General features: G+C 47.0%; 1 protein-coding gene across 1 annotated transcript; it reads left to right on the top strand.

Annotated features, from left to right (window-relative positions):
- The first annotated feature begins 23,677 nt into the window (after positions 1-23,677).
- LOC137160386 (endosome-associated-trafficking regulator 1-like) lies at positions 23,678-24,832 on the top strand. Its single transcript, XM_067558951.1, has one exon. It carries the CDS (start codon positions 23,678-23,680, stop codon positions 24,830-24,832), a length of 1,155 nt encoding a protein of 384 aa, XP_067415052.1.
- The last annotated feature ends 107 nt before the right edge of the window (positions 24,833-24,939 follow it).

The raw sequence follows: 24,939 nt of genomic DNA, 5'->3' as shown, positions 1-24,939 counted from the left end.
CCCCTGGAGCTCCCAAGGCGGCACGACCTCTCCCAGGACTATGGTCGCCTGTTGCACCCGGACCTAGACTCCCTGCCCTTCATGGCCTGGAGGCTCTGTGGCTAACGGAGGGAGAGAGAGCCTGCTCAGTGCAGGTCCAACAAGTCCTGCTGGGCAGCAGAAAACTTCTACACAGGTCGTGTATTGGGCTAAGTGGAAACGGTTTACCTCTTAGGCGAAGTCCCAGGGCATTCTGCCCAGCTTCTCGCCTGTACAGGTGATCCTGGAGTACCTGCTCCAGCTAAAGCGCCAGGGTCTGGCGTTGGCCTCGTTGAAGGTTCACCTCGCGGCCATTTCAGCCTTCCATCAGCCACTAGAGGGGAGATCCCTGTTCTCCCATCCCATGTCGGTCAGGTTCCTCAAGTGGGTGGAGAGGCTTTATCCGCAGGTCCATGACCTGGTGCCTCCCTGGGATCTCAACCTGGTCCTTTCGAGACTCATGGGGCTCCTCTTTGAACCCATGGCTTCATGCCCCCTGCTCATGCTTTCATGGAAGGTAGCCTTCCTGGTGGCCATTACCTTGGCTAGGAGGGTCTCCAAGATTAGGGCCTTGACCTCAGAACCCCCTTATACAGTATTTTATAAGGATAAGGTGCAGTTGAGGCCTCATCCAGCCTCCCTGCCCAAGGTTGTTTCCCAATTTCATTGTAACCAAGATATTTTTCTCCCCATGTTTTTTCCCAAACCGTACGGTTTGGAGGAGGAGAGGAAATGGCATTCGCTGGATGTGAGACGAGCTCTGGCCTTCTACATCGAGCATACAAAGTCGTTCTGGAAATTGACGGAGCTCTTCGTCGCAGTGGCTGACCATATGAAAGGCTCACCTGTCTCCACCCAACGCATCTCCTCGTGGATTACATCTTGCATCAAGTTCTGCTATGAGCAGGCGAGGGTGCCGCTTCTGGGAACCATTACAGCGCACTCAACCAGAGCTCAAGCCTCATCTACAGCCTTCCTGGAGAGAGTGCCCCTGCAGGACATCTGCAAAGCTGCGGTCATCGGTGCATACTTTCATGTCCCACTACGCCATCGTTCAACAGGCGAGAGAGGATGCGGGATTCGGCAGAACGGTGCTGAGGGCAACTCACCAGTAACTCCTACCCACCTCCAAAGGTATTGCTTGTTAGTCACCTATAATGGAATGGACATGAGCAAGCACTCGAAGAAGAAAACAAGGTTACTTACCAGTAACTGATGTTCTTCGAGATGTGTTGCTCATGTCCATTCCACAACCCACCCCCCATCCCCGGTGCCGGAGTTGGCAGAAAGAAGGGACTGAGGGGGGCGTAGGGTCGGCGGCGCCTCATATACCATGGCATGGATGCGGGGCCCCAGGGGGCGCCGGAGGCAGCCCTACAGGGTCTGCTAAGGGGAAAAAAGTTCCAGGAACCGTGCACAGTGGTGTGCACTCACCTATAGTGGAATGGACATGAGCAACACCTCTCGAAGAACAGCAGTTACTGGTAAGTAACCTTGTTATTTGACAACCTAATCTCTGAAAGCAGGAGCAAATCTACCACATCAACCTATTAAAGCCCTGGTAAAACAGAGGAGTTTATATGGTTGCTCTAGAGAACACTCCAGGAAGATAAACCTTAGGGACGTGTAAAATATGTCCCAAATTGAACCCTGAACAATGTACAGAAGTCATCAAGATGATCAAGCAATGTGTTCTCAGAGAACTAGGCAGAACCATGGAAGCTCATCACCACATTTTCATGGATCCAGGAGTAAAGCTGAAGATTGAACCATACCAAATTCCTGTGGCTAAAAGAGAAAAGATCAGTACAGAAGCTAAGAGGATGCTGGAACTGGGAGTCATCAAAGAGTCCCATAGTCAGTAGTCCAGTCCAATCGTTCTGGTACCAAAACCAGGTGGCACCATGAGGTTCTGCAGTGACTTCTGAAAATTAAACAAGGTCCCAGTTCAATGCTTATCCCATTCCTTGAATAGACAGGCTAATCGACCAGGTGGGAAAATCAAGATTTTTATCTACCATCAGCCTGACCAAAGGGTATTGGCAAATCTCTTTGGCCACCTCTGCCAGGGGGTCTTATACCAGTACACGATCCTCCCTTTTGGATGACATGGGGCTCCAGCAACCTTCCAACACCTCATCAGTAAGCTAGTATGCCCACATGCCAAGCATGGAGTGGTTTACTTGTATGATGTGATCATACATAGCCAAGATTGGGGGATGCACCTGGAAAAGGTGGAAGCAGTACTGGATACCCTGAGGAAAGCAAGTCTCACTACTACTAACCCATCCAAATATGCAATAGTGGTAGTGGAAGCCAAATACCTCTGGTACATCATGGGGAGAGGTGCAATGAAACCCCAACTGAACAAGTTAAAGGCAATACGAAATTGGCTTTGAATGCTCAGGAAGAAACAGGTAAGAGCATTTCTTGGGAGAGTGGGGTATTATAGGTGATTCATTCTCCACTTTGCCACCAGGGCATACCCTCTGACAGATCTGATAAAGGCCAGAGGCCCAGACATAGTAAAATAGACTGATGTGATTGAAGAAGATTTTGTGGATCTAAGGACAGCCCCCTGCATTCATCCAGTTCTAGTAGCCCCAGACTTTGAGAAGCAGGTCATACTACAAATGGATGCCTCTGAGGCAGGGTTGGGAGCCATGCATCTCTCAAAGAGTAGAAAAGGAAGAACACCCAGTCTTGTACTTCAGTAGAAAACTCCTTCCCAGAGAACAAAAGTACACTGTGGTAGAGAAGGAATGCCTTGTGATAAAATGGGCCATGGAAATCCTGTGGTACTACCAGCTCAGATCGAGGTTTACCCTCGTTACAGGGCATGCTCCCCTGAAGTGGGATGCACCAGAATAAATTTAAAAATGGAAGAGTAACAAGATGGGTCCTGTCGCTACAACTCTTCTTTGTCTAGGTGCAGCACGGGGTTGGAATCAGGCATGGCAAAGCTGATGGCTTGTCAAGGCTACACTGTTTCTTGGCCCATGTAGCCCAAGCCTGTAATGTTGAGCTGGAGTTGGGGGGTGAGATATGACAAAGTCAGACCAGCTTTCAGAGAGTGGTGGAAAGCAGGTGTATCCATCCTAAAATGATGCAGGGCCTTTTCCCTGTAAACTGAAAAGAGGTTACTTCAGGGTAATTACAGACATCTCCAATTCAGGGTTACTGGGGACCTTTAAAAAACCCCTTTCTAGTGCGAGAGGGAGAGAAGGGAGAAGAAACAAGCAACAACAGGGATAGAGCAGCAGGCTTTTCCTAGGTGGAGGGCTGCTCCCCATAGGGAGGAGAAACACACTCCAACCACCCCCCTCTGGCAGAGGGGGAAACACTGAAGCTGACATGGCCAAAGACGTGCCTGCCACAGCACCCAAAATCAGAGGCCACTTTGGCAAGTGTGGCTGTTAACTTCAGCTTGGGCCAGGCCTTGTGTTAGCTCACATTCCAGGGAGCGTCTAGTTCTCCTCCCTCCTTCCTTCTCTCCCTCCCTTCACTTCCCCCATCCCCACAGCAGCAGCAGGAAAGGTTGGCGGAATGGGGCTATTTTTGGGAGCATCTCCCTAGCAACGGCTGCCACCACCGTCTGTGGTGGTTTTTCCATAGGTGCTAAAATATGCTATGCCGCTTATTAAAGCGGGCGGCTGGGGGCGAATAATGGGGATGGGGAGAGTTAGTGTCCGCTCCCTCACCCAGCAGTTTGCAGCTGGCAGCATGGGGTACAGCCGACCCTGACTGGAGGAGGTGAGAGTGAACTAGGTGTATTTAAATAAAGATGGTCTTGATTGTGGGTCAGTGAAGTTCTCTATAGAAAACACACACACATAACGCCCCCTGCTGGTGATAGTCCATCTGTCCTGCCATGCTCTATAGAGAATGCATGTGTGGTGCAGAGGAGGCACAAGGGAGAAGGGTTAGTGCCTCATGTATAGTCCTTCTTTACCCACCGTTCCTGACCTGTGGCTGAGGTCAGAGTGGCAGTTACAGCATGTTGGGAGGAGTCATGTCTAGGGAGGGATAGAACCGGGTATCAGAGAGGACTCATCTTCTCCCCCCTTAAAAAAAAAAGTTGCCTTCTCATTCTATTGAGGTTTTTTGTATGGCCCACAAATACTGAAGGGTTTTATCCTCTCACCAGTTCCACAAGTTCAGGAAGAATTGTCTTCATGTTAGTGATGAGGCACTGAGACACAGAGAGGTGAAGTGAATTGCCCAAGGTCACACAGAGAATTTGTGGCAGAGCCAAGAGCTCCTGAATCCCACTCCAACTCAAGCCCATCCTTCCTTTCTGCTGAAAAGAGGGCCTGATCCTCGACATGATGCACCATTCACTTTATCTCCTATGCTGGGATCACTGAAGTGTAGCTGCCTCTGGGATGGAGCAGTGCACAGCAACACAACAGTTTTCAGGAGGGGAAAACTACCATCTATAATGGAAGCTACAGAGGGAATATTAGGTGGCAGGAATACAATTACCCAAACTGGAATTGGACTATGACAGTACCTGTAGCTCTTGGGACAGGGATCATGAGACCTTTACAGCAACAAATAGCCCTTTGACTACCTCTCATTTGAAAGGCAGTATTTACAGCTGCATGGCAGGCCCCTAGCATTCTGCTGGGGAGTGAATTCAGTACTGACTCAGAGGGAAGAGTGCCCCCTACTGACTCACCAACACCTCCTCCTGCACCACCTGAGGTGCCCTGGCAGTCTCCCCTCCAAGGGCTAAGAAAATATGCTCTGTGGAGCCTTTGCAGGTGGTCTGTAAAGAGTGGGCTGGTTGCATGGTGCTGGCTCTTCTCCTTTGCAGCTGCTAAACTGCACTGAAAGAAGCTAAAAATACATCTCTTTCCTGGTGTTACTTTTCCATGTATGCGCTTGCTGTGACTGCCACAGGGATGGTGTTTGATTGCCAGTGGGAGGGGAGTTGGTCTGTGGGATTACACATGGGAGGAGGGGGGTCCACAAGACAGTGTTTTATTACAATGTGGTCCATGTTCTGAAAGGGTTTAGGAGCCTCTGGCTGAGGAAATCCAATGAGATCCTGGCCCTGAAATCCCATGGTCAGGTGACTAAAGGATACTGAATAGCTAGCCTGTTACCTGTATCTTGTTCTAATACCAAACTATGGGCACCCTCTGTGCTTTCCTCTGCTACTGGAACAGACTTGTGAAAAATAGCCCAGACACCGCAGGGAGATGAGACCTAGAGAGTGTTTTCCTGGCTGGGTCTCTCAGCAGGTCAGGGACACAGCAGACCCTTAAACCACTCCACAGGGATCCTGCGGAGGCCCATAGTGGACCCTGGAAGGACAGTTTGTAAATATATAATAGGATCACCCAGTAGCAGACATTGCTTCAAATCCAATGACAAGCAAAAACAGTGATGGCACAAGGCACCTTTGGAGAAAGTTCTGGAAGAGTGTGGTAGCTAGTGAAAGAGGGAGATTTCTGTACCTTCCTGGAGTGGACACTGCGTGCAGCATCTGGGAAGAGTTAAAAAAAGGACCTGGATTTCTATGCCTTATGGTATGGACTGTATGGCAAGCCTCTCTACAGGCCAACAGTGCTCCATGCAAATGTGCCTGGAGCATCAGAGCGCCAGCTGCATGTGTTCCCATTCCTGTTTCCATTGCTTTTGGTTGCACTCTCATCTTTCCCCATCACTGCATCTGCAGTGTGTATCCATGGCTCTGAGATCACATGTGAGGATGGGCTTAAAGTAGCGGAAAGCTGTTGGATTCTACCAGAGAGTTACAGACTTCTTAGATACAGCCTGCATAGCAATCAGAGAGAGAGAGAAAGTGAGAGGGAGGAAGGAGAGAAGAAAAAAAGAGTGGAGAAAAAGAGCAATAGAGACAAGAGAGAGATTGTAAAATAGAGACAAACTGAGAGGAGAATGGGGGGGCGGGGAAAGAGACAACCAGACAAAAAAAGAGAGAGAGAGAGATAAACAGACAGAAGGGAGAAACTGGTTCAATAATTCATTGCCAAGCTGCAGACAAATAAAGCTCATGAAGGATGGAAACTCTTCAAAGCAAAAAATGCTAAAAAGAGGAAGATACAAAGTGCAGGAAAGAGAAGCAAATAGGGATGAATGAGGGAAAGTTAGAGCAAGCCAGAGGGAATTCATAGGAGGAAGAAGTAGCTACTTGAAAAATAGACAAGAGAGCAGACAGAAAGAGAGACTAAAAGGAGACCACCTGATTCCTTAAATCCAGGCTAGTTGACAGATTTCATGGTGGGATGGAGAAATCTCCCTCTTCTCCCTTTTCCTGAACATTGGCTCTCCAGGACTCAAACAGGGAATAACACAGAAACAGGGTAAGACATTATTATGGTTATTAGCATCATTATAATTTTTCATGGCTTTTTGCTGTGATAATAATGCATAATTTCATATGAATTATCTATGCAAATGTATAAAAAACATACAAGTATATGTATATGTACATGCCTGTAGATCTGCATGTGTGTGCATGTATATATAGTGTGTGTTGGCATGTGCATATATAAATATATATATATTGAAATGTGTGTGTGTGTGCATATAAAGTGTAAGTGTGTGTATGTATAGATATATAGTTAAAGCTCCATAACTTTCCCTCCTTTTGACCCAGAATGTCAACTTTGGTTACTTTCATGTAACTTTATTCGTTAGCCACAAATAATTTGTTGGCTGCGCCCCTTTACAAGATTGGTCTTTGTTTCCCCTTCATCTCTCGTCCCCAAGTGCTGGCACCCTCCACTTCTTATGTGTGGCTTTCCAACCCATTTCCCTTATAAAACCTAGAGATGATGATGAGCTGGACTCCTTGTGCACATTCTCAAAAACTCGGGCACATCAGGGTTGGAACAAACACGCTAGTTCTCTCTCTCTCTCTTTCTCTCTGTGAAGCTTGTCAGAGTTGATAATCGATACCCCTTTGTCCAACCTCTTCTAGGTCACTGATTGTCTGTTTTGCTGATCTAATTGGCAGAAATGAATCCTAAATAAGCAGTGTCTAAAGTGGCTTCAAACTCTTGAGTTTCTTTGAAGAAACTGAGGAAGCAATGAGTAAAATGCCAGGGAAAGTCTCTGCTCAACCTAATCTCTCCCTCTCTCTGTATTTCGAGTGCACCCATCACTACAGTGTATTGTGTTGTGTTGTGTGTCAGAGCGTGTGGGTGGACCAGGCATGTCTAATGTGAACTCCCACTGCCACCCCCCCACCCTGGAGGTCCCCCTTGTACACATTGGACACTGCATCCACATTAGTGGGTAAATTTCAGAGGGGCTCCCTCTGTCAGGAAGCCGACGTATTCCATCACCAGAGTCCATCCATTCCCAATTCACTTGGTGGAGGCAGGAGATGACAGCCATGGCTTGATGTCCCAGTTAGATTATTCCATTTTAACATGGCCAGGAAGGACTGGAATTAATGACCCTAATGGATAGTAGGAGAGTCATCTAAGGGCTGATCTATGCACAGGTTTTGTGCTGCTGAATCTGGTTAGAAACTGATATAATTAGAACAGTGCAACCTTCCCGCCCCCCTTCTCCCCTGCCCTTTACCCCTAGCCTGGATGCAATTATTCTAGTATAAAGATGCTTACTCTGGTATAACTCATTCCTGGAAATTTACCAAAGCAAGCGGCAGTGGTAGAAGGTACCTTTGCACTGGTACAGCTGCGTTCACACTAGGGGTTGTACTGCTTGAACTATCAGATATAGCAGCACAGAAACTGTGCATTGCCTACCCTTCTAGAGCCAAATCCCGCTCTCCTTACCCAGTTGAGCAGCCCCATTGATTTCAGTGAGATGATGGTGACCTCAGTGTGCAAGGGGAGCAGGATTTGGCCTGAAATGTATTTGAATGGGTGACATATGGCAAGCTAAGGCACCCACTTCCAATCCATGGTGCACAGTACTAGCATGGGTGCTAACCTGGACGGGTCCCCTATGAATAGCCCTGGCCTTGATGAGAGGAAGGAAAGAGAATAGCTTCCATCCAGGATCTGCTCTTCGCCTGCTGTGTTCCGAGGTGTAAAGCAGATGGAACTGGATATATTAATCAATCTTTGGGCTTTTCTCTTGACAACCCATTGACTGATTTTTGTTCATGTGATCAAAAATGGATTGTCCTATTAGCCTCCCAAGTGGGCAATGGCCCATGAAAGGAGGGTGGCAATCTATGATGGAATCGTCATAACTGGATGTTTTTAAGACCAAGCTGGACAAACACCTGTCAGGGGTGCCCTAGGTTTACTTGGTCCTGCCTCAGCACAGGGAGCTGAACTCGATGACCTCACCCGGTCCCATCCAACCCTATGTTTCTATCATTGCATGGATGTCAAAACTGGTGCTCCATGTGGCCAGGAGAGAACCAGGGCCAGCTGCTGAAAGGGCCCAGAGCCAGCGGCAATGATACCCAACTTGTTCAAAAGGATCTCACAAAACTGGATGACTGGGCAACAAACTGGCAGATAAAACTCCATGTTCATAAATTCAAAGTAATGCACATTAAAAAACATAATCCCAACTATACATATACAATGATGGGGTATAAATTAGCTGATATCATTCAAGAAAGAGATCTTGGAGTCATTGTGGCTAGTTCTCTGGAAACATCTGCTCAGTGTGCAGCAGCAATCGAAAAAGCTAACAGCATGTTAGGAACCATTAGAAAAGGGATAGATAATGAGATTGTAAATATCGTAATGCCATTTGTTAAATCCATGGTAAACCCTCACCTTGAATACTGCATGCAGTTCTGGTTACCCCATCTCAAAAAAGATATTACTGGAATTGGAAAAAATACAGAGGGGGCAACAAAAATTATTAGGAGTATGGAACAACATCCATATGAGGAGAAATTAATAAGACTGGGACTTTTCAGCTTGGAAAAAAGACGACTAAGGAGGAATATGATAGAGGTGTATAAAATCATGCATGGTGTTGAGATAGTAAATAAGGAAGTGTTATTTACTCCTCATAACACAAAAACTAGGGGCCACCAAATGAAATGAATAGGCAGCAGGTTTAAAACAAACAAAAGGAAGTGTTTCTTCACACAATGCACAGTCAACCTGTGGAACTCCTTGCCAGAGGGTGTTGTGAAGGCCAAGACTATAACAATGTTCAAAAAAGAACTAGATAAGTTCATGGAGGAGAGGTCCATCAATGGCTATTAGCCAGATGGGCAGGGAAGCAAAACCATTCTCTGAAGTGCCTAGCTTGTTTGCCAGAAGCTGGGAATGGGCGACAGGGGATGGCTCACTTGATGAATACCTGTTCTGTTCATTCCCTCTGAAGCTCCTGGCATTGGCCACTGTCAGAAGGCAGGATACTGGGCTAGATGGACCATTGGTCTGCCCCAGTATGGCCGTTCTTATGTTCTTCCTTGTGCACATATGCCATCCCTGTGGCTTCCCAGGGTGGAGGGGAGAAGAAAGATAAATCTAACCAATCCATGGTCACGCACATGTGCAGTATCATTATATTGTAGACCAGTGTTTCTCAATTGGTGTTCCGTGGAACCCTGGGGTTCCGCGGGAACACTGTTAGGGTTCCGCGAGAAAGTGACATTGCGCCGCCGAGAGCAGCTGTTCTCCACGCCGCCGAAAAAGGGAAGATGTCCCGGATTTTTCGGCGGAGGGTATTGAGTATGAGTGTAATTTAATTGAGAAACACTGGTATATAATTTGCTTATTTCGACATTTTTTTTTGGCCCCATATGTAAAAATACTGTTAAGAGTTTGGGGGGTTCCGCAATTATTTATTGAGTTCAAAAGGGTTCCATGGCCAAATTTAATTGAGAAACACTGTTGTAGACGTTTGGGGCTGTGTGATCTCAAGGCTCCTGACTCTGGAGGGATAATTCATGGGACACCATGCTCTGAGAGGGGTGGGCTCTGGTTCCTCTTGTTTTAAATCTGTGTGCATGTGTGCCTGTGAACAGTGTGTGTGTGTGTGTGGGGGGGGGGGGGGGGGGGGCACTCTATTCTTGCTGCATCATTACCCAAGTGAGGGCCGTGCTCTCTGCCCCCCCCCCCCCCCCCCCAGTGACTCTCTGAGTCCCTGTACTTTTTGTGCACAAGGGACAGAGTTGACATATGTCATGCCCATTTGGTGCAAACTGAGTGCAAATGTGTTTGCATATCTAAATGTGATCCTTGCCTTGATGCTGCAAGTCCTTGCCCAGCAAAACATGCAAAGATATTGTGTGTCAGCACAACTGTGAGCAGACACTACTAACGCATGGGCACCAGTAAGATTAAGCAATGCATATTGACCTTTGTCTTGAATGAAGCCTGCACACCATCTGCCTCCCTCGCCAGGGGCCAGAGTGAAAAAGGGGGAGTTGTGTGTGTTGCAGGGGTGTGACTGAGGAGACATGAGCATGGTCCTCATCATGCTAACGGAGCTCTTAGCTACCTGCTCCCTTCAGGCTTTTCTGCTGAGGAGATCCCTTTTTGGGAGCAAGCTCAGGATGGAGAGACAGAAGATCTCAGCCAAGCACCACCACTCGTCACCCTACACACACAGGAACCTCCATTCCTCAGGTTCCTGTCTATAATGTTGGGTAGAGCCATCTGGAGGGAACCAGGGTAGAACAAAGAAAGCAACATCCCCATTCCTGCATATATATTATTATTATCATTAGTGTTACAGTAGCTCGCAGGAGCCCTAATTATGAATCAGGACCACATTGTGCTGGGGGCTCTACAAACATAGACGTCAAAATCAATTCTGTCTTTTTGTTCTATGAAGCCTCATCCAGTCTGCCTGTGTGGTGGGAGCTAAAAGGACTGGGTGCATGGCGAGGGAACTGTGTGATAACATCGAATAGGTGATAAGGGGATCTGCCCTCTTGAGATCCAATGGGACTGACAGCATGTTCCCTTGAGATCCAGTGGAATATGGGGCTCCAGGCTTTATGAAATGTTTCCTAAATAGAGGGGTTGCAGAAGAATTGAAAATATGCCCCTCTGTTGATTAGCTGTTGCAGAAGAATTGAATTTTAGCTGTTGCAGAAGAATTGAAAATGTGTCCGTGTTCATTAGTAAGTAGAAATGGCACCTCCAGAAGGGATCAAAACGTGCAACCTATTGAATGTAGCTGCTGATAATGATGATAACTGTACAGGGAATATACATTCTTTAAAGAGAGTTATTCTGGTTGGGATAGGAAGTGAAGAGGAAGGAGAGAGAACGGGAAGAGATAGAGAGGAAGGGGACAGAGGGAGGACAATGAGTCCTCCATCTCCTTCTTCTGTCTCTTTGTCCCTTCCCTCTTCGGAGGCCAAAACTGACTGGTGCAATCAGTTGTTTCAATCCTGAGACTAGCAGAGACACCAAACCTCACCCATTTCAGCATCATCATGTAATTTGCAAGGAAAACTGACTTTTTTAGAATGAAAACTTTTTTAAAAAAAATTTGTGAGGCGCTCGGAAAAGCAAGAAGTTAGTTTCACAGTGCAAGCCCCTTGCAGCCTACTTTGCCAAAGCACCTCAGTCCTTCTCCCACTCCACCCTCTCCTACAGCTGTAAGAGTGCCCTCAGCTTTGCCGCACAACTCCTAAGATATTCCAGTCCTGGGGGATCCTTCATGTATGTCTTGCAGCCAGTGCACCCCAGCTTATTACTCTGCCAATGCACTTCCTGCCGATCCACTCCCTTTTGGCTAACGGCTACTGTAAATCCTCCTGCAGTTTCACTTGGAGAAGTTATTCTTCATTTCCCACCCTGTACTCTGATGCACAGGGTTACAGGCACAAAGTGTTTGCTGCATTCCATCCCAGAGGCGGCTGCATTTCAGTGATAAGATCACTTCGGAGAGTGCCGGGGAAGAGGGCACAGTAATTGATACTGTGCTCCCCTGAGCCCTACACTCAGTTGCATTAAATGGCACAGCCTAATGCATACACGTTCTAAACTAGTTAATAGCAGCCTGCCCTCAGCGAGTTCTGATTCTTCAATACTGGGACATTATTTAGTTATATTAATTTAATTGAACAGAGCAGCCCATGATCAATAGAGGTCTGCGTGAGTCTTAGTGATCAATCCCTTATTCATAAATGTATAGCTTCCCGGCCTCCTGCTAACACTGATTTTCAATGAATGGTAAAAATTGACTGAAGCAATTTCAGGATTCATCACAACAGGGCAAAACTGTCTGATAACAAGAATATAACATTAGAATATATTGATTGTCCATGTTTAAAGGTGGTGGAGGGCTCTTTAAGCTCTCATGCAAAGGCAGAGTAAGATCCAATGGCTGGAAGTTGGAATTAGACACATTTAAACTGGGAAAAAAGGCACAGATCTTTACTGGTGAGGGTAATTAATGACTGGAACAGATTACCAAGGTATATGGTGGCTTCTCCATCACCTGAAGATGTTAAATCAAGACAGACTGTCTTTTTAACAGATATGCTCTAGTTCAGAGGTTCCCACACTTTTTTTGCTGAGCCACACCTTTGAAGATTCATGTTCCATGTGCACCACCTCTCTCAGGGGAAGGGGTGTCCTGTACTCACAGGGGGCGAGGGATGGGGTGGTGGCAGAGAGGCGTGCCCAGTATCCACAGGGATGGGGGGAGTACTCGCCATGTGGCAGTAGAGGAAGCCTTCCACTCCCTGCAGTGGTCAGGTGGTCTCGGCTGCCAGGACCTGACCCCCTGCCCGCCTTGCTCCCCACCCTGTGCAGGAAGCAAATGGATCCACACTGAAGGGCTGGGGTCAGGAGGGGAGCAGAAGGCTGTGAGCCAGGAGTAGTGCACCCCTGCCAGATATAGCCCTTCCTGACCCCGACCCATCAGCACAGTGCCATCCACTTCCCTTGTGCTGGCTCTGCCCGGCAGGGGCTCTGTGCTGTGGGGCTATGCTCAAGGGCCAGGGTCTGGGGGAGGTTCTGTCCAGCAAGGGGGTCAGCATTCCCAAGGGGCATCCTCTGGCTGTCCGCTCGCAGAGGCCCCACCGGCCTCCCCAGCGAAGGAGGGTAGCTGCCTGTTGGTGGCTGTGGCAGTGAGGGAGCGAGTCCCAGCAGCTGAGACCACCCGCGTCCTCCCCATAAGCTTGTCACATCTCCCTAGGGGGTTGCCCCACAGTCTGAAAACACCTGCTCTAGTTCAATCACAAGTTGTTGGATTTGATATAGGAATCACTGGATGAAATTCTGTGGCCTGCGTTATACGGGAGGTCGAACCATATGGTCACAGGGTTCCCCTCTGGCCTTGGAATCTATGACTCTGAAGACACAGAGGGGCAAGGAATCCTGCAGCTAAACTAAAAAGTTCAAACGTTTTGAAACCACAGACCAGCTCCTCAGTGGATGTACATTGACACAGCTCTGCAAGGGTGATGAACACCTGCTGAGGAGCTGCCCCTGTATCTCTGCGCTGCAGTTTTATTTCTAGGGCAACATTTCTCCTGAAACATTTCAGAGATCAAATTGTTCTTGTGTAAAAATGAAAAAGGCAATTTCCCACTCTCCATCCCCTTATAAAAACTGCCCCTTAATCCCCTCTCCTCCACCCCTGACAATGGGATGTAGTACAGAGGCAATGGGCAGCCAACCTTATAATGTGCAATCCACTTAATGGATGCTGTGACATTCCCAGCCCTGATGCAAGAGAGCTCATCACCGACGCAGGGTGGAGTTTAACATAGTCAGATGTCCTGTCACACTTTCCCCTCTTCTCTTTTGTCCCTGTGCTTGGATATGACAGCCCACTCTACCTTTCTGTCTCACTTTCACTCTCTTTCCCTGTCTTTCTAGCTACCTGTCATGGGGTCCACTCACCCTGCACTGGCCCTTCCTGCCGGCTGTCCTGGGGATTAACTCTGCCAATTGGTGTGCCCCCTTCCAGTGGTGCCCCTCCCATCATCCTGTCACTCTGCAGACCCATCTCATTCCAGGAACCACAGCATCCTCTTCATGACGTGACCTTTCAGCCAGGTCACAGTCTATCTTTCTTCCTTCCAGGGTTACCCAAGGTCCATCTATGGAAACAGTCCCAGGAAGTCTTCTCCTGCACTGCCCTGATGGTGCCACTTCCCAGTGGCCAGTAGGGGAACCTGACCTGCCTTCTATTCCAGGTTCCAGTCCAGGGACCCTCAGCTCACCAGTTCTGGGCTCTGCCTTCTCAGCCCTCACTGCTCCTTCTCTGGACTGCTTCCTGCTCTTCCTAGTTCCTCCCCTTCACTCAGAATACCAGCTCCAAACTGACTCCCCCTTCCCAGGGAGCAACTGCTGCCTACCTACCTGTAGCCTTTCCCAACAGCCTCCTTCTGCTCTCAGCTCCTGGGTTTATAAGCCCCCTCCTATTCCTGCCCAACTAAGCCTCATTTAATCAACTTCCAGCTCCCTGGCTCCTCCTCCAGGTGGGTACAACCTGGGCAGCTAATTGGCCTCCCGGGCAACCTTACCCCTTCTAATCCTGTGTGGGGTGGACACTCCCTCACACCACCTTTCTCTCTCTGCCAGTCCCTTTCTGCTCAGAGCCCTTGCAAGTGTTCCTATCCCTCCATCAGCACAGCACATACAGAGGGGATCAATGGCGAGGCTTTGTTTATTCTTTCCTCATTGATAGCAGAATGAAGAAGCCACTATTGAAACTGGACCTGACCACGATTGAGCAGTTCAGAGTCTGGTTATGTAACAGGATCTGATGTTAACCACATTTTAAGGGTTAGTCAAACTCTCTGTGCTTTTCTTTCTTTCTTTCTTTCTTTTTCTTTTTCTCAGCATAGTTGTAGTCATGTTGTTCCCAGGATATTACAGAGGTAAGGTGGGTGAGGTAATATCTTTTACTGGACCAACTTCTGTTGGTGAAAGAGACAAGTTGCCCACTTCACATTGAATGGTCTCTTGCAACGTGTGTTAACACCTTGAATTCAGCTGTGATATTCTGAGTACCTTTCCCAGACCTGAAGAAGAGCTCTATGTGAGCTCGAAAGCTTGTCTCTTTCACCAACAGATGTTGGTCCAATATTACCTCACCCATCATGTCTTTCTTTCCATCAAGTCATCACTTCTTTCTTTCTCCAATCCATAGTTTCCTATCCACTTGTGTGTTTGACCATTCCCTTTCGAGTAAAGGAGAGTGTTTCTGAAAAAGGCATTCCAAAAATTACTCTGAAACAGGAAAGTGTAATCTGCCCATTATATCTATGTGAGTTTATCACATGAGCAGTGCATGGGGTTGTAGTTTCCATGAGGATGTGACATTTAAGGTGAGACAGCATTTGCTTACGTATTCTAAAAGCACCCTCATTCATGGCTTCTGGAGACCCAACACACATCACATTGCCTGCAAACATATCAATCAGCACAAACGTTTTGCATAGCTCACAGCTCACACGAGGTGATACTGTTGGCAGAAGTAGGTAGAAAGGTAATAAGCATGTAGAAAATAGGAATGCAGTCCAGAATCTCAGGAGAGATGATAATAACTCATCACAATGGAGGTAAATCATAAGTATACAAGAAGAATGTGTACAAACATTGCTGCTACGTGCCATTTCTAACAGGGCTACATCTACAGTATTAATGCTGCAGTTGTTGTGCATGCCTGTTCTCGCTGGAACTGTAATCTCAGTGATCTCTATGGTGTTGGAAATCCACTGTAGGGTTGGTTACCCTCAATCTGAGTGTCTGCTGTATTCCAACCTAGAGGTAGCTGCATTTCAGTGGTGGAGCATCAGTTCAGAGAATAGCAGGAAAAGGACACAGCAATGGACACTGCACTCCCTCCTCCACAGCAAACCCACTCAGTTACATCAGATGGGACGTAGCCCGCTATGCACGCATTCTAGACAGAGATGATAGTGATCTGCCCTCAGCAAACATCAACTCTTCAGTGTTGTGACATTATTGAGTGATATTAGTTTAGCTGGACTGAGCAACTTGTCATCATTCGATAGCTCAGAGATTCATAGATTTGAACGTCAGAAGGGACTATTATGATCATCTAGTCTGAGCTCCTGCACAATGCAGGCCACAGAACCTCACCCACCCCTGTAATAAACCTCTAACCTATGACTGAGTTACTGAAGTCTTCAAATCATGGTTTAAAGACTTCAAGGTACAGAGAATCCACCAGCAAGTGACCCGGGCCCCATGCTGCAGAAGAAGGCAAAGAAACCCCAGGGCCTATGCCAATTTGCCAGTGATGTACCATGGGTCTCTGGCACCTGGAGGCCAAGGCTACATTGCACGCCTTCACCTCACGTGCCCCCTGCCCGCAGGGCAGGAGGGGTGCAGGTGCTGCCCCCAGCTGCACCGGGGACTGGGGGTCTGTATCTGTGGGGGAAGGGGGGCACAAATACAGGCTTGGCTCCACCACACTTACCCTCCGCACGGCGCCTGCCTCTCTTGCTTCAGCCCTGCAGCCTGGCACTGGCTCAGATGGGGGCAGCCTCACCCCCTGGCCTGGGGGTGGGGCTGGGCTGGCCATTCATGATGCACAGGGAAGGTGTGGGAGGGGGCTGCAGGAGCTGAAGCAGCCATCCCTCAGCCTCCTGTGCCTCCTGCCCATTGTGAAGGGCTGGCCTGGTGCCCTGCACTTACCCACTGCTCCAGCCCCGCAGCCCGGTGCCCCATCATCCCCTGCACATCTTGAAGGGCCAGCCTGGCGCCACCCCATCATACCGTCATACCATCCCCCCTGTCATACCATCCCCTCCATAAACTTATCAAAGTTTATTGGCCACTTGTCTCTAAATCATCAATCCCTTATTTATAAATGTGCAGTTTTGCAGCCTCGTAGTAACACCACTTATGATTATTTTTGAGGTGTGGTGCAAAGTAACTTTCCCATTTCTTACAGCACTGAAGAATAGGGGAGACATTACGTTTATATCACAAGAGCAATGGTGCTGCTAGGGCCTGGTTTAAAGTCACTTTTCCTACGCTGATGTTTTGGGACTAACACTGTTGTATCAGGCTGTTATCTAAAACTAGTGTACTACCTGACTGCCCAGGAGAGGCGGTATCCTTTCTTAGCAGCATCGAATAGTGAGATAAATGTCTTTTTCATAATTACCTACCCCAAAAATGTATTTATTATTAATTAACGATCAGGGCTCTAATATGCTAGGTGCTGTATATACAGAATGAAGTTTCTGCCCCAAAAAGCTTACAATCTAAGCAGACAAGACAGATAAAAAGTGGTCATAATGAATGTTAAGTTTCAAGAGGCTAGTTCTACAGGCACTTGGAATTACTAGAGTCAACCAGAGAGTAGCCTGTTGGAAGCATCTCAATATATTAAAGACACGGTGTCAGATCCTTCACTGATGTAAATAGGCAGAGCTTCACTGAAGTCAATTCTGAGCTACACCGGCAGTGATTCTAGCCCTTAACATATGCGATCAATATCACTCTCCTGTCACAAATGTATCTTATTTTCCATTTGTCAGTGGACTATCACAGCAATGCTCAGGGTCCTTCAAGAACCAATGAGCCACCAACAGTCTTAGATTTAAACTCTTCAGGACTGGCCCTGTGTCTTTGTACTATATTTGCACAGCACCTGGCACAACAGGGCCTCTAAGCACTATCATAATGCAAATAATAAATAGCATAACAATTTTTCCTATGCGTGTGGAGCAGAGAAGGTGCAAGTTAAAATTCTTTTCAATGGTTTTAATTCCATTTTTAGACTGTTTTGAGAGGGGAAGGTAAGAAAGGAATTGACCTCAGTAATGTCCCCTTTTTAGAAGGCCACATCCACCATTTCTAGCACCAAAATGTGAATTCTGTTTTATGCCTGAAAAGTGATTAAGCCAATGGCACTACTGGGTCAAATGCTGCTCTTAATTGCATTAGTGGATGGGATGCAGTGGTGCAACTGAACAGCATTTGTGTCTATGCCCCCTCACTCACACTGAGCGCAAAGAGTGCAACTCTTGAGATTTTATTGTGAGTTTTGCAATAGTTGATGGTTTTCTTAAAGCCCAGCTGCTGGAGCTGAGTGATTAGGTGAGAATCTTAGTTTTCATTTTAAAAAAAAGTCTCTTTCTAACCCTCATAGCTGCAGAGAAAAGCTTGAAAATGAGACCAGAATGCTTTCTAAGAGCTCAGAAACTAGCAGGGAAATACAAAGAACCCCCCATTTATTAGGTTTTGTTTAAAACTCTTGTGATTTTCAAGCCAATCTTATGACTTTCTGAGGCCTGACTGATGAATTTTGAACAAGTGGGGCTGGCAGTTCTGGGTAGTACATTTCTTAGTGCACTTTTGTAGAGAGGACTGGCAGTAACAAGGATGCATTGAGCAATAGGGGCCTGATCAAATGTCCATTAATCTTCATTAGTCTTCTCTGGGTAATGCATCAGGCCCCAGATGAGAGGGCTGACCCCTGTGTCTTTTATCCTTCTTTGTCCCCATAACTTTCTCTCTCTCTTTGCCTTTTGTACTCCCTTCTCCATCTCTTCCCTCGCAGCTTATCTCTCTCTCTTCCCCTCTATCTTTCTTACCCTATCCTACCCTACTATCTCACGCTCTCTCTCTCCCCCAATTTTGGAAGAAGTTAAGCATATCAACATCTGCCCTAATATCTGCCTCATGCCCTCTCTCAATCATGATGTACAGTGGCATGTTCTCCCTCCTCTCAGCACAGAGATACAGGAAGCACTCGAGTATGTGTCTAGTTATTTTCAGAGTGATCTTTGCATGACCCATGCAAATGGCATCTCAGTTGACATGGGATATGTGTGTCTCGGGGGAGGGGGGGAACTGGCAGAAGTCAGAGGTGACTGAGATGCTTTAACCTGTTTGCATCTTTCCCTCTGACTTTGTCATCCAGGGGATTTGTGTGTACATCCCTTTCTAGCTGTGTTTTCTTTCTCTCTTTCCCTCCCTCCTTTCAGTATGTGGGCTGATCACTGCTCAAACTTTTAATTCAGATGGTAATTGGAATAATAATACGGGCAGAGCCTTTCTGGCTCTGTTGCTGCAGCTGGCTTCAGGGAGCTATGAATAGCTCTGAGTCACACACTGAGATAGTTTCACTTCAAATAATTTTGTTTTGTTTTCATATTCCCCATCCCCGTCCCCGACGCCAGGGCTTCAAAGAAAAAAAGTTCTCCCTCTCACACTATCCCAAAATATAAACCAGGCAAAGGTATGGCAATAAAATCCCTGTTTGGGCACCAGAGAACGGGATGCCTAAAGAAATCAGTCAATTGATGGCTTAGAGGGCAGATGGGGATTGCTGGCATCTATTTATAATTATGGAAAGAAAAGACATAAGTGTGCATGTAAAAATAGTGCACAGTTGATTGCAGCTTCCTCCGCTCACCTTCCACAAGTCACTTTTCTTCTTAGATTGTAAGATGTTTGGGATAGGTACTGTGGCTTCATTTGTGTTTGTATAGCACCTAGCACAATGGGACCTCTACATGTTACTGTGATACATAAGAACAACATAACATTAGAACAGCCATACTGGGTCAGACATCTAGCCCAGTATTCTGTCTTCCAGCAGTGGCCAATGCCAGATTCTTCAGAGAATGAACAAAACAGGGCAATTATCAAGTGAGCAATCCCCTGTCATCCACTCCCAGCTTCTGGCAGTCAGAGAGGCTTAGGGGCACCCAGAGCATGGGGTTGCGTCCCTGACCATCTTGGCTATTAGCCATTAATGCACCAATCCTCCATGAACTTATCTAGTTCTTTTTTTTAACCCAATTATAGTTTTGGCCTTCACAGCATCCCCTGGTAATGAGTTTCACAGGTTGACTGGGCATTGTGTGAAATATTTCCTTCTGTTTGTTCTAAACCTGCTCCCTATTAATTTCGTTGGGTGGCCCCTTGGTTCTTGTGCTATGTGAAGGGATCCCTTTGTTATTGATTTTTCTCCAAACCATTCATGATTTTATAGATCTTTATCATATCCCCCCTTAGTTGTCTCTTTTCCAAGCTGAACAGTCTCAGTCTTTTTAATCTCTCCACATATGGAAGCTGTTCCATACCCTTAATCATTTTTGTTGCTCTTCTTTGTACCTTTTCCATTTCTAATATATCTTTTTTGAGATGGGGTGACCAGAACTGCATGCAGTATTCCAGGTGAGGGTTTACCGTGGATTTATCAAATGGCATTATGATATTTACGATCTCATTATCTATCCCTTTCCTAGTGGTTCCTAACATGCTGTTAGCTTTTTCGACTGCCACTGCACACTGAGCAGATGTTTCCAGAGAGCTAGCCACAATGACTCCAAGAGCTCTTTCTTGAGTGGTAAAAAATAATTTAGACCCCATCATTTTTATGTATAATTATGTCTTTTATGTGCATTACTTTGCATTTATCAACATGGAATTTCATCTGCCAGTTTGTTGCCCAGTCATCCAGTTTTGTGAGATCCCTTTGTAACCCTTTACAGTCTGCTTTGGACTTAACTATCTTGAGTAATTTTGTATCATCTGCAAACTTTGCCACCTCACTGTTTAGCCATTTTTCCAGATAATTTATGAAATAATATTTATGAAATCATCTATGAAACAAATAATACTAAAAGATCTGAATTCTATGTGCAGTTCCAAAATTCTATGTCCATTGTTGCTGTGAAGGTCCAAAGATCCACAGGTATTTTCCATATGATCAGACTCTATAACTGTAATTCTCCAGCAGTGGTAGCAATGGCAGGAGTGCTACGGAATGCAGGGCTCAGAATAGGATTAGACAACATAGTGGTGAAAATGTCTATGTCCTGTACACACTTGTGCTTTCACCATTGCGGTCACTGATGGAGGTGCCCCAGTGGTGAATTACAGCTATGAAGTTTCCTTGTGCAGGCATAGCCGAAATGTACAGCAAAATAGCAACCAAGAAGTCCTTGGTGGCCACAGATATGTTACAACATTATTGGCACCACCAAATACAAGGCCTAGGAATAGAGGATTAGCTTGGGGGAGTAAAGGAGGGATGTTTCAGGCTGCTAACGAATTCAGAGCTAGAGAGGGTGCCTTAGTGGTTTAAGTGTCACCCACACTAGGAGAGTGGGGTCTTTGTCCCCCCTGTAGATGGCACATGTGAAAGGTTAGTGGTTGGCTCTATCTGAAGCTTCAGTCCTATAGTTCACATGGTAGCAGATCATGCTTTTAGGTGGTGAAGGTCTAGGGTTCATACCCAGCAGACAGCACATAGAGGGAGGGTTACAAGAGTGATCCCAATGTGGGGCTTGAACATCTGTAGCCCTCAAAGGTTTGCAATGAGCAGCCCCAAGCAGCAAAGTCTGTAACCCCCCAGTCGAGAAGAGGTCATTGTCTGTCTCGGAGGCATCAGGTCTGAATCAACTAGATTTTTCTCTCCAGAACTATTGGCATGATTCCTGGCAGGTTAGAGTCAGTCCTTCATCCTTCTGAGGTAAATAAACAGTGCGGGCGGGGGGAGGGAAAGGGGGAGTATTTGAGATGAGACCTTAAAAATGAGGTTCGGTTTCCTCTACCTGGGCAGTAAACCCCTTGGCACTTTTCCTATGAGTAGACTTTTGTGTCTGTGCCTTAAGCTAGTATGCCCTCTCCTTCACTGTGGTGCAGGGCATTGTGTACCAGCTGGCTACCAACCTCCCATACCAGAGATGACTGCAGTTCAGTGGTTCTGTGTATCTATAAAGCCTTTAGAAATCAAATGTATTATTTTTTGTCCCTGGGGAACTGTTTGGCCCTTTCCTATGCTACTGTAATAAAATTAAAAATAATAATATATCTGATAATGCCCCTGAGATTCAGATTAAATCACATGGGGCTTTTGCAGATCCAGCTGACAAGACAGAGATCTCTGAGATGGCTCTGCAGTGATATAGAGAAGCTGGTCATTGACAAGGGGGCAGTGTCATGGGAGACTCTGAAACAACATTCCCCACTGGGCACAGAGCGAATGCTGTCCGCCACCCCTGGACTAGTCTCCTGTCTGTTCCTTTCTCTTCCAGGGTGCAATAGATGTTTGGGGGGGCATGTCAGGATGGAAACGGCTAACGAATTTATTTCCACTTCTCTCCTGATTTGGGTAGCGCCTGGTTTTGTGATTCTACGGGTTAGTAACATTTCCCTTTTCCAGTCAAGGGAGTGTTGACTCCAACCGCCACACCACCTCTCTGGATCCATCTCTGGCCAGCCTTTCAGGGGGTAATGCAGTCACACAGCACTCTGGCAATTCACTCAGTCTCCTCTCTGGTTCCCTGGGCTGGCACAAGACACAGTCCCTGCCCCCTCAGGGGAAGAAGCATCATTAATGTATTTAGACAAGTTGTCCTAATAAACCAATTAAGTCCTATCACTGGGCAGTGACACACCCTGTGCGGTAAGCCTTGGATGCAGGTGGGATTACAAGGGACATCCCTTATTCAAATAGAAAATTGCCTGTCCCGTACTTCATCTTTGTACAACAAGATTGGGAGTTGCTGAGTGCTGCAAAAAGCAGCAAGAAATATCCCTGGTGAATGTAAGTGAGTACTGCTTATTAATAATAATAATAGTAATTAACAATAATTCATATCAAGAGGGGATGGGGGGGGAGGGGGCTGCTAAGAAAACAGTCCCTTATTTTTTAAATACAATGTTGGTAGCCCTAGTGGTGACTGAGCAACCCCTACCCATTGAGGATTTCTGGTGACATCCTGTAATCCTGAGAACAAAGCTCAGTTCACCTGATGCCTGGGATAGATATAGTGAGTCAGTCACAGGTTCCTCGGGGTTGTGGTTTTTTATAACTGAAGGATTCACCTCCAGATTCTGACACAACACGATGTGTGTTAATTAAAATCAGATCCAAATTCTTCCACTGGCCCTCTCTCCTGCCATGAACCTCCCTCCCCATCATTGTGGAACCATGAACATACCATCTCATGCATTACAACTCGGGCATGAATCTTGCTGGCACAAATCCCCAAATCCCTTATCTTCCTGCCATGAGATTCTTCTGCCCCGATGCCGCAACTAACCCTTGGTCCCACCAATAGCCCATTGGCCATAAGCCCCTCTGCCATAAGGCTCCTGTTTTCAATCCCCCACGGCCCTATTCCCTCTGTCCTGATCCCAGATGACCTTGCTGTTCCTATCCTGAACCTACTTCTGCCCTGACTTCTCCTGGGTTGTGAGCCCTTCTGCCATGACACACACACACACACACAGCCCCTAGATGTGATTGGACTAGTCAGTTAGCGAAACAGGAGAAGAGATTTCAGATAGCTTTGTATAAACTCTTTCGCATGTCAAGTCTGTTAATGAACAACACCATGGCTGTGAGGCCCAGGGATGGGGCCGGGATATCAAAGGTGACAAGGCCTATTGTACGCTTGACATTTGTATAATTCAGCCTCATTGGCTGAAATGCTGTAAACATTGATCTGGCTGTTTGTCTCTCCCCTGGCTGCGAAGTCACAACATGAAATGCAGTTGTCTGATGACATCATAGACCTAGGTGATTTCTGCTCCCTCCATTATTAAAGATACAGACACACACACACACACACAGATGATTTAAGTACAGGTCTTTCTGGAATTCACTGTCACACTTTGAATGGTGCTGAGGCTAATACAGCTGCTCCAGAGGATGGCACAACAGTTGGCTGTGCAGGTGGCCCTGTCACAGAAGAGGTGTGACCTGTGCTGGAGCTAATTTGTGGACTGCTACTTCTGTTGGAGCCCACAGCACTTCAAAAATGCCACGGCCACTTCTCCCCTCAGGGACATTGGAGAGGGCCTGTCCACATTCCCGAGGCTTAGATAATGAGGAGGAGGAGGAACCCATATGCAGTTACCCCCATCACCCTCCACCTCCTCCGGTCCATGCTAAGAGCCTCATCAGTCCAGGGGTCAATCACCAGGAAGATCCAGAGGGAGCCATTTCATTTTCCTTAAAGGGGTTTGCAAAACCAAAGAATCGTGGCATGGTCAAAGAGGAAGAGTCAAAAACCAGAATGTTTGCAAAGAAACTGGCCAGACACAAGCTAGACCTGGAAGGTGAATCCTTATCTCCAGAAGCATTGGGCTTGAGCTTGGAGTTCCAGGAGCCATTCTACAAAGACCTAGAGATGGTTGATCCCTTATCAGATGATGAGGAGGATGATTGGAGTGGGAGCTTTCACCACCCTGCCCTTGAAAAAGCCCACAAGTCCAGGTTTACTAGCATGAGACCATGTAGCCCACATGATTCTTTATATCACAACACAGCCAGACAGTTGGGAATTGAGGCATTTGCTCCCTGGCTCCATCCCGGAGACATGTATGTTTCATGCACAGCGCATGACAAGGCAACTGAAAGTTGTGCTCTTCGTGAAGAATCCATCGGAGACAGGGAGTTTCCATCTCTGCAGCTGAGCTACGAAGAACTCAAAGAGGAGAACTCCATGCTCAGAAGGAAGATCAAAAGCATCAAGAGCTTCTCAGAAAGTCAGACACGCTTGGTGAGAAAACTTGAGAGAAGACTGAGAGCCGGTGTGGTCAAAGAGGAGAAAGAGGCTCAGGGTTTAGAATCCATTCTCCAGCAGGCAGAACGGAATCTGCAGTCAATGACCCAGCGGGTCCAGAAGGCAGAAAGTAGCGTTGCAGAGCTGAAGCAGGAAATGTCCCTTCTCCGGGTGGAGCTGGAAAGTTCCAAGGTGGAGAATGACACCCTGCGTGCAGGCCAGTCCGCCAGCCTGGAGGCAGTGAAGCAAAATGTCGACATTGCCTTGCAGAATCTCCGCCGGGTTATAGCCAACGCACACTTGTCAATCAAACAGCTGGTCTCAGGAGCGGAAATGCTGCATTTTATTGCTGACCTCCTGAAATCCATTGACAAAATTTCTGAAGTCAAAAAGGAAGATGATCGATGAAAAAGCGCTTAGAGGGCTCCCACCTGTGAGTGTATGGATTGAGATCACACTGTCCCCAGCCCGCGAACAGCACTGAACATGTTTGCTTTCATAGGCTGAAACATTTT

The sequence above is a fragment of the Emydura macquarii genome, unplaced genomic scaffold (assembly GCF_026122565.2).
Source record: "Emydura macquarii macquarii isolate MOO-44397 ecotype Brisbane River unplaced genomic scaffold, CSIRO-AGI_Emac_v2 contig_2205, whole genome shotgun sequence".
Lineage (NCBI taxonomy): Eukaryota > Metazoa > Chordata > Testudines > Chelidae > Emydura > Emydura macquarii.
The sequence above is the reverse complement of the archived record's forward strand: the minus strand, read 5'-3'. Positions and strand labels throughout refer to the sequence as shown.

What these genes read in the sequence shown, in the direction of transcription:
- LOC137160386 (XM_067558951.1), top strand. Translation starts at nt 23,678, where the DNA reads ATGCCACGGCCACTTCTCCCCTCAGGGACATTGGAGAGGGCCTGTCCA.